General features: G+C 47.1%; 1 protein-coding gene across 2 annotated transcripts in view; it reads left to right on the top strand.

Moving 5' to 3' along the window:
• DOCK8 (dedicator of cytokinesis 8) overlaps nucleotides 1-15945 on the top strand; it is a 1170453-nt gene that overhangs the window by 958842 nt on the left and 195666 nt on the right. For both annotated transcript variants that reach the window (XM_069625758.1, XM_069625759.1), the window contains 2 exons: nucleotides 2860-2947; nucleotides 3615-3711. In XM_069625758.1, coding sequence (XP_069481859.1) covers nucleotides 2860-2947; nucleotides 3615-3711 — 185 coding nt within the window. The remainder of the gene's footprint in view (nucleotides 1-2859; nucleotides 2948-3614; nucleotides 3712-15945) is intronic.

Here is a 15945-nt window from a genome sequence, read left to right as displayed (position 1 = left end):
GTTAAGTTTCCGTAGTCTGGCCTTTACCGGTATGAAAGAGTTTCTTGCTTGTTGCACCACAGAAGTGTAGTCAGGGTACATGACTATTGGCGCACCTTCCCTCTTGATCTCTCATCCTTCTCTTGAAAACCTCAGTATTGTCTCCCGGTCCCTGAAGTTTAAAATTTTTGCTATCGTTGGTCGCGGGTATGACCCGGGGGGTGGTCGCTTCTGGAGGGATCTGTGAGCTCGCTACACGGAAAACCCCTGAGTGAGTTCACCTGCTCCGATTTCCTGTAGCAACAGTGATTCTTTGAACTCAGTGGGGTCCGGGCCCTCCATGTCTTCTGGAATCCCGAGTATTCGGACGTTATTTCGTCAGGCTCGGCCTTCTGCATCTTCGGAGCGTGTTTCCAATCGAGCCACTGTCGATTCCAGCTCTTTAACTTTCGCTTTTAGCTCCTGTGTGGAGTTTCCTGTAGGGAGGCTTCCGTGTTGGTCACTCTTTCGGTCAGGTTTCGTGCATCTTGCCTCATCAGTTGTATGTCCAATTTTATTTCACCTATCTTATCCTCCATGGATGTTCTTAGTGCTGAGATAGCCTGTAGGATCTGGGAGTCTCGGGGGTCAACAGCCGGGGTCGGTGACTCGTTTATGGCGTTGGCCTCCTGTGGCGGCTGTTGCTTCGGTCGGACTGTGGTGAAAGAGTCCATTGTTACAGTTTTGGATCTGTTCTTGGGAGGAGACATTTCTCTGCACAAGGATTCTAGTTTAATGCAGTGTGGTACTTGCTTTAGTCTTGTGGTCAGTTTGTGGTCTCCTTAGTCTACTGTGGGCAGCCCTCGTTCGGGAGTTTTGCAGCTATGGGTTTGGATCCCCTGCTGATCCGTCTTCTCCCCAGCCGGTCTTATATAGCAGGCAGATGGAGCGGAGGTTCAACTCCTTGCCGCGTCTATGCCGATCGAGAGTTCCACCTATGGTGCGGTGCCTAGTTTACTATCTGTGGGCCATTCCAGGCGGGTAGCTGCCACTAGCCAAAGGATGGTGGAGTGGGGCGGTGATCGTTAGTGTGGGGGGCAGTCACTTACTTCGTTTTAGCTTCTGGTGAGCCCACGGGTGTTACCCGGGCTGTATTGCCGGATTCTGTGGCCCGATTGGCGTGATGTGTCCCTCGTCGGGGCCCTGTTCGAGTCTGTGTGCCTCTTGTGCTTCTCAGCAGCTGTCTTGACCGCCTCGTAGACTCCCGGCCGCCCAGAACGGCCCACGTATTCGGGTCCTCCACTCCAATTCCTGGGCTGATTTCCTACTTGATGTGTGCTGGGGGAGCCTTCCGCGATCGGGTCTCTCTGGGATCCGCAGATCTCGTTCCCAGTCCCACAGCTGTGTGGAGCGCCGGGAAGTGTTATTCCAGAGCGCCGGCGCTCCCTCTGGGTGGGCCGACGGGGCTTGCGGTAGGTGGCTCGACCGGTTCTGCTCGGCCTCATTGTCCGGGGCCCTTGGGGTCCTGCAGCCCTCCGATGCTCCAGAGTGTTCTCAGGGTCCTCACCCCCAACTGCGGATCGGGGCCGTGTAAACGTAAAGGGAATGTCTCCCTTATTAATGTTGAAGGCGAGTCGCTGCGGCAGCCCAGAGAAGGTCTCCAGTTCGCGTTCCAGCCCCGCAGATCCTCAAGCGCCTCCCTGTTACAGGCTGCTTGGTGCGGCCGCCATTTTGGGTGCCACGGGGGGTCTCTTCGGACGCTTCGTTTCCAGCGTTTCCGTTGCTGATTTTCTCCACCGACGTGGTCGAGGGTGGCAAAAGGGTTCTTCTATGCCTCAGCTTCTTTTCAATTCTACTTCCTTAATTTAAATGCCGCAATGTCGAATGTTATAGGATCATGGGCAGGAGCTCTCTGGGAAGTCGACCTCACTCCATGCGCGCTGGCCATGCCCCCTGAGTGGGCACAGGTGATCATGGGCATGTTCTGAACAGAACCATATTTTAGATGGCCCATTTAAAAACCTTCTCTGTGGACAATAGGTTTAGGGGAAACAAGAATGAAAATTCATTTGAAATGCACAGAAATATCATCACAACTAGAAGGGGTAAGAAAGAGTAAAATAGTAATTAAATAAATAATGGCTAAATATTAATAGAAAAAGAAAAAGTAGGAGGATTAAGCAGGAGAAGGGACATTCAAAGGAGATGGTGAGGAGGAATGCAAATAAGAGTGCTGGCTCAGCATTAGTGCATGCCTCGAGTGTAGGCCCTACCAGCTGAAAGAACATATGCTATCAAGAGGAGTCTCTGGGAGGGTGCCATGCGCAGTGTTTGAAGAGGGCGGGAGTGGTTGGCAGTGGTACTCTTCTACTTTTCTCTATTAAGTTTTACTGTTCCTATACTTTTATTTTTAAAAGAAAACCTTTCCGGAATGGTTTCGTTTTAAAATAAAAGTGCAGGAAGAAGTTGAAACGTGCACTTTGTGGGCACTGCACTGAACGTTCCCTTAAACTGCAGGTGTGTTTGGGGGTTTGGATTGCAGGTGGGAGGGGGGTAGCGAGGTGGTTTGTGGGGAGCGGGGTCAGGCCAGTAGGAAACCTAGTTGCCCTACTTCTTCTCAGGCACTTCTACCACTAGAAAGATTTCTGAAACCTCTGGAAAAAGACTTGCAGCTGGCCCCAGGACTCCAGGGAATTGCTGTTCCTCACACGCCCCACCCGCGTAGCATTCCCAGGTAGTAGTAACCCAATGCTGCTCGCTTGGCTACAGTTCACGGACCCCACAGGCAGGCCTGTCGCCATTAAGTAGCCACGGAGCTGAGCTTATTCTGTGCAGGTTGCCCTTAATGCGGCTCTACCCGGGCTGTTTTTAACACCGATGTATTCTTCTTGTCTTTTTCAGGGAATGATAGATTTGCTGGGCTCAATGAGAACCTGAGGTGGAAAAAGGAGCAGACGCAGTGGCGCCAGGCTAATGAGAGGCTAGACAAGTGAGTTATTTTCTCAAATAAGTAGAAAAGGCAGACACGTGCATTCCTCTCACACCTGAAACTCCAGTTTCTCGAAGCCAACAACATGCACACAAGAACCACACGTTTTACCTTTAATGGGACCAAGTGCCTTTTGAATTGTAGTATTCATGCGTGCTACAGCTTGGCCTAGCATTTTTAGGTACGATGTAAAATGCATTGCAAACAAAAGCCTAGGGAGAAATGCAATCAATGTACTGGCACCTGTACGTCACTTGCACACAAGGAATATGCTCTGGCATGACAAAGAATTGGAATTCTGATTGAATTAAAAAAGTCATATTTGGGTTGTGACCATTCTATAGCCACACACGGAAGGCCTTGGGCTCAGGGGTGGGCTGGCCTATAGGGAACTCTGGAAATTTCCCCGTAGGCCTCTCCACCCTGGGCCTCTTCCCAATGTGCTATTTCCCAATGTTTGCATAATAAAAGGGTTGGGCTTGCTGAAAATGTGTAATATGGGGCCACTTTGAACATTATTTCCAGGGCCTCTTTTGGTCCCAAGTCCACCGCTGCTTGGGCTGACCCCGAAAAGGCCCATTTTCTCGTATTAGCCCATTAAAAGTTTCTCTGCAGACAGTGTGTGAATGCTGTCTCCTCCGTGTGTGATCTTTTCTGTGTCTTGCAGGACAAAGGCTGAGGTCGACCAAGAAGCGTTAATGAGTGGGAACCTGGCTACAGAAGCTAATTTGATCGTTCTAGACATGCTTGAAATTGTTATCCAGGTAAGGACTTGATTCCCCGCAATAAAAAGCTATCCATGGTATTTGGCACCTTCCGGTACAAATAAGCCACCATTCTGTGGTCAGTGGAAATGGATTGACCTTGAGTGGTTCTAAATCTTTATTGATTTCCCTGTGCATCGCGGGGGTCTGCAGCCATAGGCTCTCTGATGTTGTTGGACTACAACTCTGATCAGTCCCAGCCTGCACAGTCAATGGTGAGAGATCATGGAAGTCGTAGTGCAAAACATCGGAAGTATTTGCCTCTGCCGCACGGCCAGTGTACCCTTGCCCTTTAATGATTCATTGCAAAGTCATCTCAGGATTCATCTCTGCGATTGGATCCTGGATCGGGAACCACTTTCCAGACATCCTTATCTAAAAATCAAACCTTTTTGTTCTGCTGCTACCGTCATTCCTCTTCCCGTCCCTGTGATCTTCTCCCCACCTCATTTTCACAGAATTTAGGCTTCATGCATAACTTTTCTCCATCGTGTTATAAACAATTTCTTCTGTTACTCGAGTCCTCCATCTACAATTAAACATTAAGAAATTGAGATAATGTCTTACATTCTCTTTTCTGAAACTTACTTGAAAATGTTCCTCATGGTCCGCATGATTGTTTTTCACTGGTGCTGGTGTCTCGGACTTCACTAACGCTCCTATACAGTGTATTTTTAAGTCTGCCTGTCTGAGCATGCATACATATCTGCCACTACATATACTCGTTAGCTTGCAGTATCCCTGTGTTTTCAGTATGATATTTTGTTTGTGCTTTATTTGAGTGTATTCACTCTCCTGCACCACCTCACCTTCCCTGTTTGATGTATCTTCATGACTCTTCGCACGATCTCAATACAGCATCTCTTGGCTGAAAAACTAAAGGGTGATGAGTGGAAGGTTTTGACTAATTCATAACCACTGGCATTGCTCTCGGAAAACCTCCAAACCTTTTGTTTTTCAGCCGGCCAGTTCATTAAAGATGGCAAAAGACCATATGCATATCAGGCTTGGTCCCACCCCAAAAGGGTCAGTTCTGCGCAAACTGCTAGGTCACATCCCTGACCACAGGTAACTCCAGACATGTTTCTGCCTCTTTGGGCATCATCACTAAAGTGCAGGTTGGGTTCTAAGCAAAGCAGGCTCGGGACCTACATCCCACTCGGGTGGACTTTAGCAAAACCGAAGTGTAATGGATGGAAGGTTTTGAATACATGTAGCCACTGGCATTGCTTTGGGCACCCTCAGGCCCCCACACCATTGTTTTATAGCCTGCCATGCCATTGCAGAAGGCGACTCCCCTTCTGCAAATAAAGCTTGTTCCCGTGGCTCAACAGTTTGGGCTGGACTTCACCTTTTTGAGTGGGGCTAAGCTTGTTTTACATATGTTTTCTACATATCTCTGTTTTATTATTATTCCTATTATTATTATTATTATTTTTAAGTTGATGGAAATAAGTACACAGTAATGGAAATGACAAAGATTCAACCATTTGATATAATCTCATGACTCCGTACCACTCTTGTGTAATACCAAAAGACGCAAAAGAGTTGAAGTAATGAAACACAGCCCCTGCTAATGGACAGTCAGGCCATCTAAAGTCCACATTAGTTTGCAGTGCACATTATTCTTGATTATGGTTTGTCTTTGGGTGCTATTGTTTCTAAAAATGTACGACTAGTTATAATTTCAGCTTCAATTCTATTGCAATTCGCGTTATCTCAGGAGAAGAACGAGGCCTAATATCTAATCCAAGACTTTGACTTCCGCAGATGGCCTTCACAAAGAATTGATCTGCTATTTTTTAAGCCCAAGGCTTACAAGCAGTGACACTAGTACAGCCGATGTAGAGTAAGATCTTTAGTCAGAATTATTTTTCCCGAGTCGCTCAATTCTCAAAGGATGCGTTTTGCTCTGCTGTAGGAAGCAATTTTTCAAATAGATTTTTATTACATACGACTACGTTACCAAAACACTCTCTAGGTTCTGGCACATACCTGCCAAGAATCACAAAAGACCTTCTGTTCTAACATAAATCTGTATCTTAATGTTTGAAATTTCTAAAGCATGACTTTTGCCAGCAAGTGGCCTATCGCGGCCGATGCTCCCTGTTGTTGGTGATCCCGCGGTGCGTGTGTTCACGGCGGTGTTCCCTGCAACCAGCCTCCACAGGGGATCCCATGCCTCCACAGGCCACGCCCTATTTTTACCAGTGCTGCACCTTCCACTTTCCAGTTCTCTCTCTGCAGCGTCTTCTCCGCTCCTGTGCTTCCGCTTCCGTGGCTAGCATTCACCAGTTGCGGTTGACCGCATGACTGGTGTTACAAGATGTCTGCCACCCACTGATCTCAGCAAATTAACAGAAACCCCACAAAGGCATGCAGAGTAGTGTTGCTGTCCTGGCATGCACCTTTGGCCTATGAACAGGTACAACCGACACTACTCTTTAGAGGTTATATGTCATCTTACCGACCACAATTACAGAGTGGTAAATTTCATCGTGGACAAAACACCAGAAAACACTGATTTGTTTTTTTATTGTTTTTAAATTTGGGGTGGTCTCCCCTCAAGCCCCCCTTTTTTCCACCCTTTTAAAGCCACCCGCATCCCGACCCATTTTAACCCCTTACCCAACTACCCTATATTTAAACTTTCCATTGTTTTTCAGTGTTATTGTCCGCTCTGTTATGTACCACTCTGTTTTGTCGCTGATAAAATGACTGGACACGCTCTTTACACACCTCTGGCTAGTAAGCTCTTTAGATATAGTATAAAATCAGCATCCGCACATCCATCCTTGCGTCTCAGTGGTGTTCACTGCCCGTTGCGTAAGCTATAGTGCCTCCCTATGGGTTTTTTTTCTCGAGCCTTTGTTTACCTTGACTCTTGGGATTTCCCCTGTGATTGCTCCAGTTCTTCCTTGTGCCACCTTTCTAGCAGCTACTCCCTTATGGACCCCTGTTCTCTCTGACCAAGGGCCCTAAAACCTGCTGCATTGTGGGTTCATGCTTGAAGTAGCCACGTTTTGTCCTGTTTACATAACTGCAGTTAGACCTTTGTGTTTGTCATCCACAGGGGTAAGTCGTTCCAGAGTGTCAGGGTTAAAATGGAAAATGCTTGTCCTCTAAAAAAAAAAAAGAACAATGGAACAGACTATTCTGGCAGAAGTGGAACTTGTCCAGCTAGTGGGTACATTCTTTTTAATGAGGCACACAGAGCGCTTTAAAGTGAATGAACCTTTGCACTGAAAGTCAGTGCAAAGATCTCAGAATGGGGACCTGTTCGGACAGGACAAACAAAGCCTGGGCACCAATAAAACGATGTCCCGCGTTTCCAAATGCAGTACGTGACTTTTTGACAAAACTGTGTGAGTAGTGATTGGAGGCCCAATCTCGTGGAAAAATAGTAGCAGGTTGTGTATTTTGTATCACATCGCATATAGAGCACAAGCCAAGTGTGGAGGACCAAGAAGAAGTACTGCGTTTTTTGCCATTCACTGCATAGATGCAATTTGTAAAGGTCCCAGGCGTGTCAGTATTATGGCAGGAGGACATCCTTCACTGGTTTAAGCATCTGAGACAGACTGAGTTGATCCAGTCAGAGAAGGGGTACAGATAGATATTCAAAAGAAGCAGTGTTACAGCAGAACCCTGTGGGACTCCACGCCTAACCTTTAGAGGTTCCATGGAGAAAAAGAGTATTGGGGCCCTTTTTCGTCTATGAGAAAGGAAAGACATGATCCAAGCGCAAGAGGAGACTCCTTCACAAATGTCACAAGATGCAGTGGGTAGTGGTGTGGAAAACCTCAGGGAGGCCACGTTTGTCTCCAGTGGTCCTCAGCTTGTGAGGCGCGCATGTCTGAGCTCATTTTGTGCAGTCCGCTTGCAAGGATTCAAAGGGATTGTCCTCCTCCACATGCGTTTATAGAGGGGTTAGCGCAGTTTAATCTGAATGTTTTGCTGAGACAGGAAGTTCAGATATAGGGCAGACAGTCCCCGGTTCTGCATGCTCAAAGAGTCGTTTCTTCAGCAGAGGCAAGTATAGCAATTTTAAGAGGAGGCCATTGGCAGAGAGAGTCATTAGCAATGTTCGTAATATAAGAGAATTTACTGAAGGTTGGTATGGCCAGCTGTTTCTACTATAGGGTACAAAGGGGGGCCCGGGGCTAATGGTTGCAACCAGTCAGAAGTATTTGACAACGTAAGCTTGGGACTGAGCCTAAATTAATGTTAGTTTCCTGTAATGCTTATTGCATCGGTGTCTCCCTGCTGCAAGTTTGAATCACATTTTTAGATATTTTTATTTTATTTTCAAGTACAGAAGGTAACACGGTCGTTTCACAGTTCAAGACTCGTTTTTCACTTAGCATCACTTGAACATTTGCTGTGTATAATAGTTATTTTTATTAAATACAATCATGGCTCCATACGAGGCATGGCTGCAGACGGCTGGTGAATTTAACTGGAGAGGTGTAAATATTTGTCACTGATATTGCCAAGCGACTGAACGTAGCGAGGGAGCCCACCCCGCTTAAGGGGAGTTTCGGGGGTTCTCACCCACCCGAGTTAAAAATATAATGATGGTGCATTTTAGAGCACACTTTTTAGAAAAATTGGGTAAAAAGCCAAAGAGTTTGCAATTGGGTTTTGTAGGGTAACTCATAACAAAAATCCATTAGCATTTCATAGGAGCATTTCTCCAACACTCTTTCATGCCTTTTCCCACAATATGTGCCAGCATAAAACATTTTCACACTGGCTGTGCCCAAACATTTCCATGCTGACTGCAACATTATACCCTATCATGATACGATAGGTTATTTATAAGGCGCTTAATATCCAGAGGTTTCTAAGCACAGACCCGGGGATCGAACCTGTGTTGCTCCGTGTCGTCTTGCTTCCAAGGTGAGCACATTGCCGCTGAGCTATCCTCCCGAGACATTATTCCCATACAAGAACCTACTCATGTTTGCTTTGTGCATAATGCCAGTAATGATACTATAAGAAAACATTTCCATGTTTGTTCTTCCAATATTTGGCAGTATCCCACATACTCCAGTTAGCTTTACTATTAAAAATGCATGCCAAAGTATGAAAACATGTCCAAACTGGCTGTACTAAAATGTCAGTCGAGCTACGTAATAACATTTATCATGCTTGCTTTATGTTTATCAAAGATGCCCAATACAAAATGTCATACCGCAATAAGAAATGGCTAGACTAAGTGCATAAAAGTGATGGTCTTGCTTCATAATAACACTTGTCATGCTTGCTTTACCAACGATGCCCAATACAAAATTCCATACCACAATACAAAATGACTGAACTGGCTGCATTGAAATGCCAGTCTAGCTACTTAACACTTATCATGCTTGCTTTATCAACCATGCGCAGTAAAAAAAATGACATGCCTACACCATGGTGTGCCAGCGCCTTGCAGTCAGACATAATCACAATAATGATGAATGTGATTAAGTGTGGTTGTGAGGCGCTGGGGGGCACTGGGTAAGGCATGTTTTTTTTACTGGCCATCTATCTTAGATGTCCAGTAAAATAAATGACACGCCTGTCCCCTGGGTCCCGAGCTCCTCACACACGCACACAATCAACGTGGTTATGTATGTATGCCACGCACTAGGGGATCAGGGGTCAGGGTGATATTTTTTGCTGGACATCTATCATAGATATCCAGTAAAAAAAATACCATACCTGTCACCTGTGCCTCACAGTGTCCCCCCCCCCCCCACACACACACACTCAAAGTGCTTATGTGTGTATGCAAGGCACAGGAGTGCCAGGGGGGCAGGTATGGTATTTTTTTACTAGACATCTATCATAGATGTCCAGTAAAAAAAATAGCATGCATGTCCCCTGAGACTCGCAGCGCCAAACACACACAATCAAAGTGATTTTGTGTATATGCAAGGCGCTGGGAGACAGGGGGGCAGGTGTGGTATTTTTTACTGGACAGCTATGATAGATGTCCAAAAAGATAATGCCATCCCTGTCCGCTGGGCCCCACAGCACCTCAGATCGATAGCTGATTTTGGCCGGTGGGGAGGGGGTTTGTGCAACAAGGGCATTTTTAAAATGCCTTTGCTGTACAAACCTCCTACCCCCACTCGCCAAAATCATCTCGGACCAGCATACACACACACACACACACACACTTAGATAACATACACACAGCAAGCGCTCGCTGTCTCATTCACAGTCACAAGCACCCACCATGCACTCACTCATAACACAAGCATGCATGCATCCATACACATATTTAAATAATAATAAACACACACACCCACACATGTACACAATCTACACACGGCAAGCACTCTTTCATTCACACGAGCATCCATCATGCACTATCATAGCACAAGCATACACGCATCCATACACATACTTAATAAATAAATGGCCATAAAAACACACATTAGACAACACATACGCAGCAAACACTGTTTCATTCACATGAGCATCCATCATGCACTCACTTATAACACAAGCATACACGCATCCATACACATATTTAAATACTAAATAAACGAACATGCAAACACACACATTTACACAACATACACACAGAAAGCACTTACACCAGCATCCATGATCATACATTCACCTAACAACACAACCATCCACGCATCCATACACATAATTAAAATTTTAAAAAATGAACATAAAAAAACCTGCGCGAGTCCGGAGGTTCCAGTGCTCCAGCCCCCTGCAAGCATGAACAGGAATCGGGAAGTTTCTTGGTCCCTGCAAATGCGTGTACATGGCCTGAGCGTGGGTCCGGAGACACCCCACTCCAGCCTGCTCTGTCTGTATGTGCGAGGAGGCATGGGAGCACATACAGACGTGCAGTTTCCCAGCCAGCATTTCAAATGAGCCATGCGAGGCTGGGGAAGCAAACACCCCCAGTCTTGCATGGCTCATTGAGCTTGCACGGCTGGGGAAATTTAACTGTGAAAGAGAAACTTTTTTTAAAAGCTAAGAGCTCTCCCTCAGTTGAGAAAAAACAGCCAACAGCTCATATTTTACTGGGCTGGCTTCTCCAAAATGGGTGAGAGGGGGCAATGACCCAGTTGGTCAGTACACTCTCGCCCATTATGGATGAGCCGCCCCTGCATGGCTGTTGTATAATGTCCTTCTATCAACATTAGAACAAGGCATGTACCATTTTTGCAGAAGTGTTTGTTTTTTCTAAATGGGTGGCAGCAAGATCACGAGGTAGATCGGGCATTAAGAGGTGTCACATGCCTTGCGTGCTGTGATGCCTTCATAGGTTGTAAGTGATCGACGTAGCATATGGGTGTGGAGTAAAACTGTGAAAGAGGCTGGTGCTGGATAATGGGGCACCAGACTACATGTGTTACATGCATAGAGTCAAGATGAGCAGCCAAGTTGTCAGTATCCAGAGTCCTTCAGTCTCTTTTTTTAATTGAAACTCTTTGAGGGAGTGTTGCCCTTGCTGGTTCTGAATTGCACCTTGAAGAGGTATTGTCCAAATAGATCTGCCCATGTCAAAGGACAAGGAAATTCAACTTGGATGGAATCTGAGGATGACAAATCCAGGCCAAGTTTGTGAGTGTGTGGCTGTGAAAGTGTGTTGGAACAGCCGCTCTTTGGATTATATTGAACATATCTAGGTTTTACAAAAGACAGCCTAGAGGCAGAGTGTGTAGGAGCTTCCGCACACTAAAATCACCGGGAACGGTGAGCGTGGCCAATAGAAAGACCAAAGAATACTAGAATTGCAGGTTCAAACCGTTTTTATTTACCCAAAGGGCTTGGTTGGGGTAAATGCCTGAAGGGTCTGGTTTTCTGAAATGCAATTATGGATTGGCCTGTGGAAACTGTCTTAACTACTAGTGTCAGGATAGGTCCAATAAAACAGTGTCAGGGTTCTCTTTTTAGTGGGGATTCTGGTCTCCCCAGATTCTCTCCACTAAACAGAGTCTGAGGGAAATTGCACCCAGCTGCTTCTTAGGTCAGGGTAGTCACAGGCATATAGCACACATCTACTTCTTAGGTCAGGGCAGTTGCATGGCTGTAGCGCCCTGATACTTTTTAGCTCAGGTTAGTCTTAGGGATATATCGCCCAGCTGCTTCTTAGCTCAGGTTAGTCACAGGGCTATAGCACCCAGCTGCTTCTTAGCTCAGGTTAGTCACAGGGATATAGCGGTCGGCTGCTTCTTAGCTCAGGTTAGTCACAGGGCTACAGCACCCAGCTGCTTCTTAGCTCAGGTTAGTCACAGAGATATAGTGTCCTGCTGGTTCTTTGCCACATTTACTCTTTACAGGGATATAACACCAGGATTGCTGTTTGTAATGTAATGGCCCACTTCTTCTTGATTCAAGGTTATAGTGCTCCAGTTCACTTGTAAAGGATATGGTGCCTTTCCCCCACACACAACCACTATCGTCCCCTTTGGTGACCAGGTGGGTTTGATTCATTGGATCCCTCCTTAGTCTCTGACAAAGGTGTAGGGCCAGACTCGCCAGATTGCGGCAGACCCTGGAGACCTTTCTTCCCACATGTTTGAGGTCCAGTCTTAGGCCTTCTCCACCTCTTGCCTCTGGTTGCCGCCCTTATACCCCTCCTAATGCTGATGACATTTCGGGGTCTGTTTCTCCTATGATCCTCTGGCCTGCTCTCTTCTCTCGTTCTCTCTGCTTGCCGCTGCCAGCTTGCTGCCTCCATCCATACTGCCTTCTTCCCTGCAGGGACATTATTTGGGGATTGCCACGGGTACCGGTTGCTACCTATGGCACCCCCTTTGGTACTGATGGAGCTGCTCTTGTGACCTGTGGGTCAGAGGTCACAGTGGAATGCTGGGGGCAGAAAACAAACACAGCTCTCCACAGATCTGCTCTTATGTTCTCTTAGTCCCACTACTTTTTTCTCTCACTGGCGGGACTGCCTGCAAATACAGCTTCCCCCTCAGCAGAGTTGCAGAAAGAGGGAGATGTAAAAAGATAGAGGGGTTCAGAAAGACAGAGGGTACCCCAAAAAGAGAAAGGGTCCAGGGAGAGTAAATTGTGCAAGGAGAGAGGGATGCAGTTAGAGTGAGGCATACTTTGAAAATATAGGATACATAGTGACGGTATCCAAGCATGGTCAGCAGGCAGGGGGAGAGGTTGGAGCGCAAGGGATAAGGGTGTAGGCGGAGAGAGATGCACAGGCACTGAGAGAAGTCCAGCAAGGAGCGAAATGGTGCAGGAGGAGAGGCAAGTTCTATGGGTGAGGTACCCTGGCAATAGCCTAGAAGGCAGGAAGAGAATCTGGGAAGCGAGGGCTAGATAGTGCAAACAAGCAGAGTTTGTTGGGTTCATGAGAGACCGATTGGCACATGGACAGAGCTGGTTGCAGTAGAGAGAGGGAGTAATACAGGAATTGAGGGTGATCACAATATTCTTTGTATATAATAATAAATAAATCCTAAATAACATTTTCTTTTATTCTTTATTCAATGCTTCTTTCACTACGTATTTCTGACACTGCTCACAAGTGGTTTCTTTCTTACTTGGCTAATCCCACTTATTCTGTTTCATGGACTCATTCTCCCCTTTTCCTCTACAATTTGGTGTTCCCCAATGTTCTGTTGTCTGCCCTCTAATGTTTTCTCTGTTCACTACTCCACTTTCTGCCATTATCTCTATGCAGATGACACTCATGTTTTCTTTTACTTTTCATCTTTTTTCGAGTCTCTGCATTTTAATCTTTTTGACTGTCTTTTCCGCATTTCAAGATCCTCTCAGCACCCAGATCCTCCCGGTTCGGTGGGGGGGGGAGTGCCCTGATCTTTCCTGAGTGGATTCCTGCCTCTATCATTCCCACTCAGACCTACTTCTCTTTTGAATGCCCTGTCTGTAGGCTTTCTCTCTCGCCTACCCATTCTATTACTGTGGTTACCATCTACCAGCCTCCTGGTCAAATCACCTCATTTCACTCTGAGTGGGCAGACCTCTTCTACTCCCTCATGGCCTCTACCACTCAGCTCCTCCTCCTCAGTGACCTAAATATACATTTAGACTCTCCTTGCTCCTCCTCTGTACTCTTCCGTGACCTCTGCGACTCCCTCTCCCTATCCATCCTCCCCTCTGGCCCGACTCACTCTGTAGGGCACACACTTGATGTCTTGATCTCCTCTGACCTCCCCCTCCCCCTCTCCATCCCTCTGACCACTCCTCTCTGCTGGAGGGATCACTCCCTCCTCTCATCTCATCTCTCTTCCCCCCAAGCCAAGCCTGCCCCAACACTGGCACCTACCTTCTCGGAGATCCGGCCCATGAAGCGTGTATCAGTTGAGGCTTTTGCCGCCACTTTATCTCCCCCCCTCCACCTCTGGCTGTCTCTCATCCTGACACAGCCCTGCCTCTGCTCTACTCTTCAATTTCTGATACGATTGATTCTCTTGCCCCTGTCATGGGGATCCGTTTGAAGTCCAAAGCCAAGTGCAATTTCTGGTATGACTCAGACCTAGCTACACTTAAACGTAAGTGTAGGGCAGCTGAGAGGAAATGGAGGACTTCCTGTTCATCCTCTGACAAACTGGCCTGTCGCCTGCTACAAAGGCAATACCGACTCTCTGTCCTTACCAAGAACAGAGTCCATATTCAAGCTCGTGTCTCTGCGGCATCTAAAAACTCGGCTGAACTCTTTAAAATCTGCAAGGAGCTGGCCAACCCTGCTGTAGTCTCTACCCTCCTGTTGCCTCCCAGGCTCTTTGCAATGCCCTTGACTCTCACTTCATTTAAAAAACCCAGGACATCCTGTCCACTCTCTCCACCCACACTCCTCCTCTTCCCTCACCATCTGTGCTTGCTGACCCTCCTTTAGCCACCCTCCCACCATCCTTCTCATCCTTTCCTCTTTTCACCCCTGACGAGGTTGCTAGACAAGTCCGATCTATGAAAGCATCTTCAAAACAGGTTCATCCCTGTTCCTCTAAAACCATGAAGGGCCACATTGACACCCTCGTTCCGGCCCGTGCTGATTTTTGCAACCACTCCTTTGCCTCTGGATCCTTCCCCTCCCCTCTGAAGCACTCTTTGTGCATCCTCTTCTCAAGAAACCCACAGCTGATCCTTCTTGTCCCCACTCTCTGGCCGGCCTCCCTTGGCCTTCCTCCTACCCCCACCTGCGAGGCTAAGAACCTTGGGGTCATCTTTGACTCCACCCTTTCCTTCTCTGCCCACATTTCTGAGGTCTCTAAAAAGTCAAATTTCCGACTGCACCACCTCAGAGGTACTCTGCCTTCCCTCTACTTCCCCCAGAAGCTCATGGTATCTCAAGCTCTGGTTCTCTCTAGCTTGGACTATTGTAACAGCCTCTATATAAATCTACCTGCCTCTACTCTCCGCCCTCTGCAACTAATCCAGAACAGGACTACAAGACTTGTCCTTGGCCTGAAGCCCTGGGATCGTATCTCTCCAGCTCTGAAATCTCTCCACTGGCTCCCAGTGGATGAAAGGATTAAATTCAAAACCCTCTGAATTGTCCACAAGGCTTTCTGGGGCCTGGGTCCAAAATACCTTCAGCTATCCCACCGCAAATACCTCCCCTCTCGTGCTCTTCGCTCCTCTACCTCCAACTCCCTCAGGGTCAGTTGTTTTTCTAAGAAACGAGCTGGGGGTAGATCTCTATCTTCGGCTGGGGCCTCCCTCTGGAACAGCCTCCCTGCCACTCTAAAACTTGAGGAGAACCATCTCCGGTTCCGGAAGCACCTCAAGACCTTCCTCTTTTCTTCTACCTTCGCTCTCCCTCTCCCCTGTTGATCTGTTCTCTCTTGGCACCGTGCACCTGGCCACCATGTGCCTTTTGGGCCCAGGTACCTGCTCATCCTGCCACCCTCCCGCACTGCCTCTGGGCCACCCCTTGCACTGGGGTCTGTATCTGTACCCATACAGCCCCCCCTTTTTCTTCCTGCACTTATCAGAAATACCCCTTCTGCTGCCTTAAACCTAGCACTTGCAAATTGCTGGCTGCATTACCACTGTTTGTTGCCTTTATTATTTATTTATTGTAATTTATCTGTTTCTCATCTGCTTCGCACTTTCCACCTCTCCCTCCTTCCATGCACTTTTCTCCTCCCCCCTCTCCCATGCACTTGCGCATTCTCAATATCACTGGCCTAGTAAGATCCCTGTTCCCCTCCCTTGCCTTGTCGCGCTCTGAAACACTTGTGTACGAACGCGATAGAAATAAAATATCAATCAATCAATCAATTTCAG

This window comes from Ambystoma mexicanum, chromosome 6p, assembly GCF_040938575.1.
Source record: "Ambystoma mexicanum isolate Mex_15411 chromosome 6p, UKY_AmexF1_1, whole genome shotgun sequence".
In the NCBI taxonomy this organism is placed as follows: Eukaryota; Metazoa; Chordata; class Amphibia; order Caudata; family Ambystomatidae; genus Ambystoma; species Ambystoma mexicanum.
Note: the sequence above shows the minus strand (reverse complement) of the source record. Positions and strands in the feature narration are given on the sequence as shown.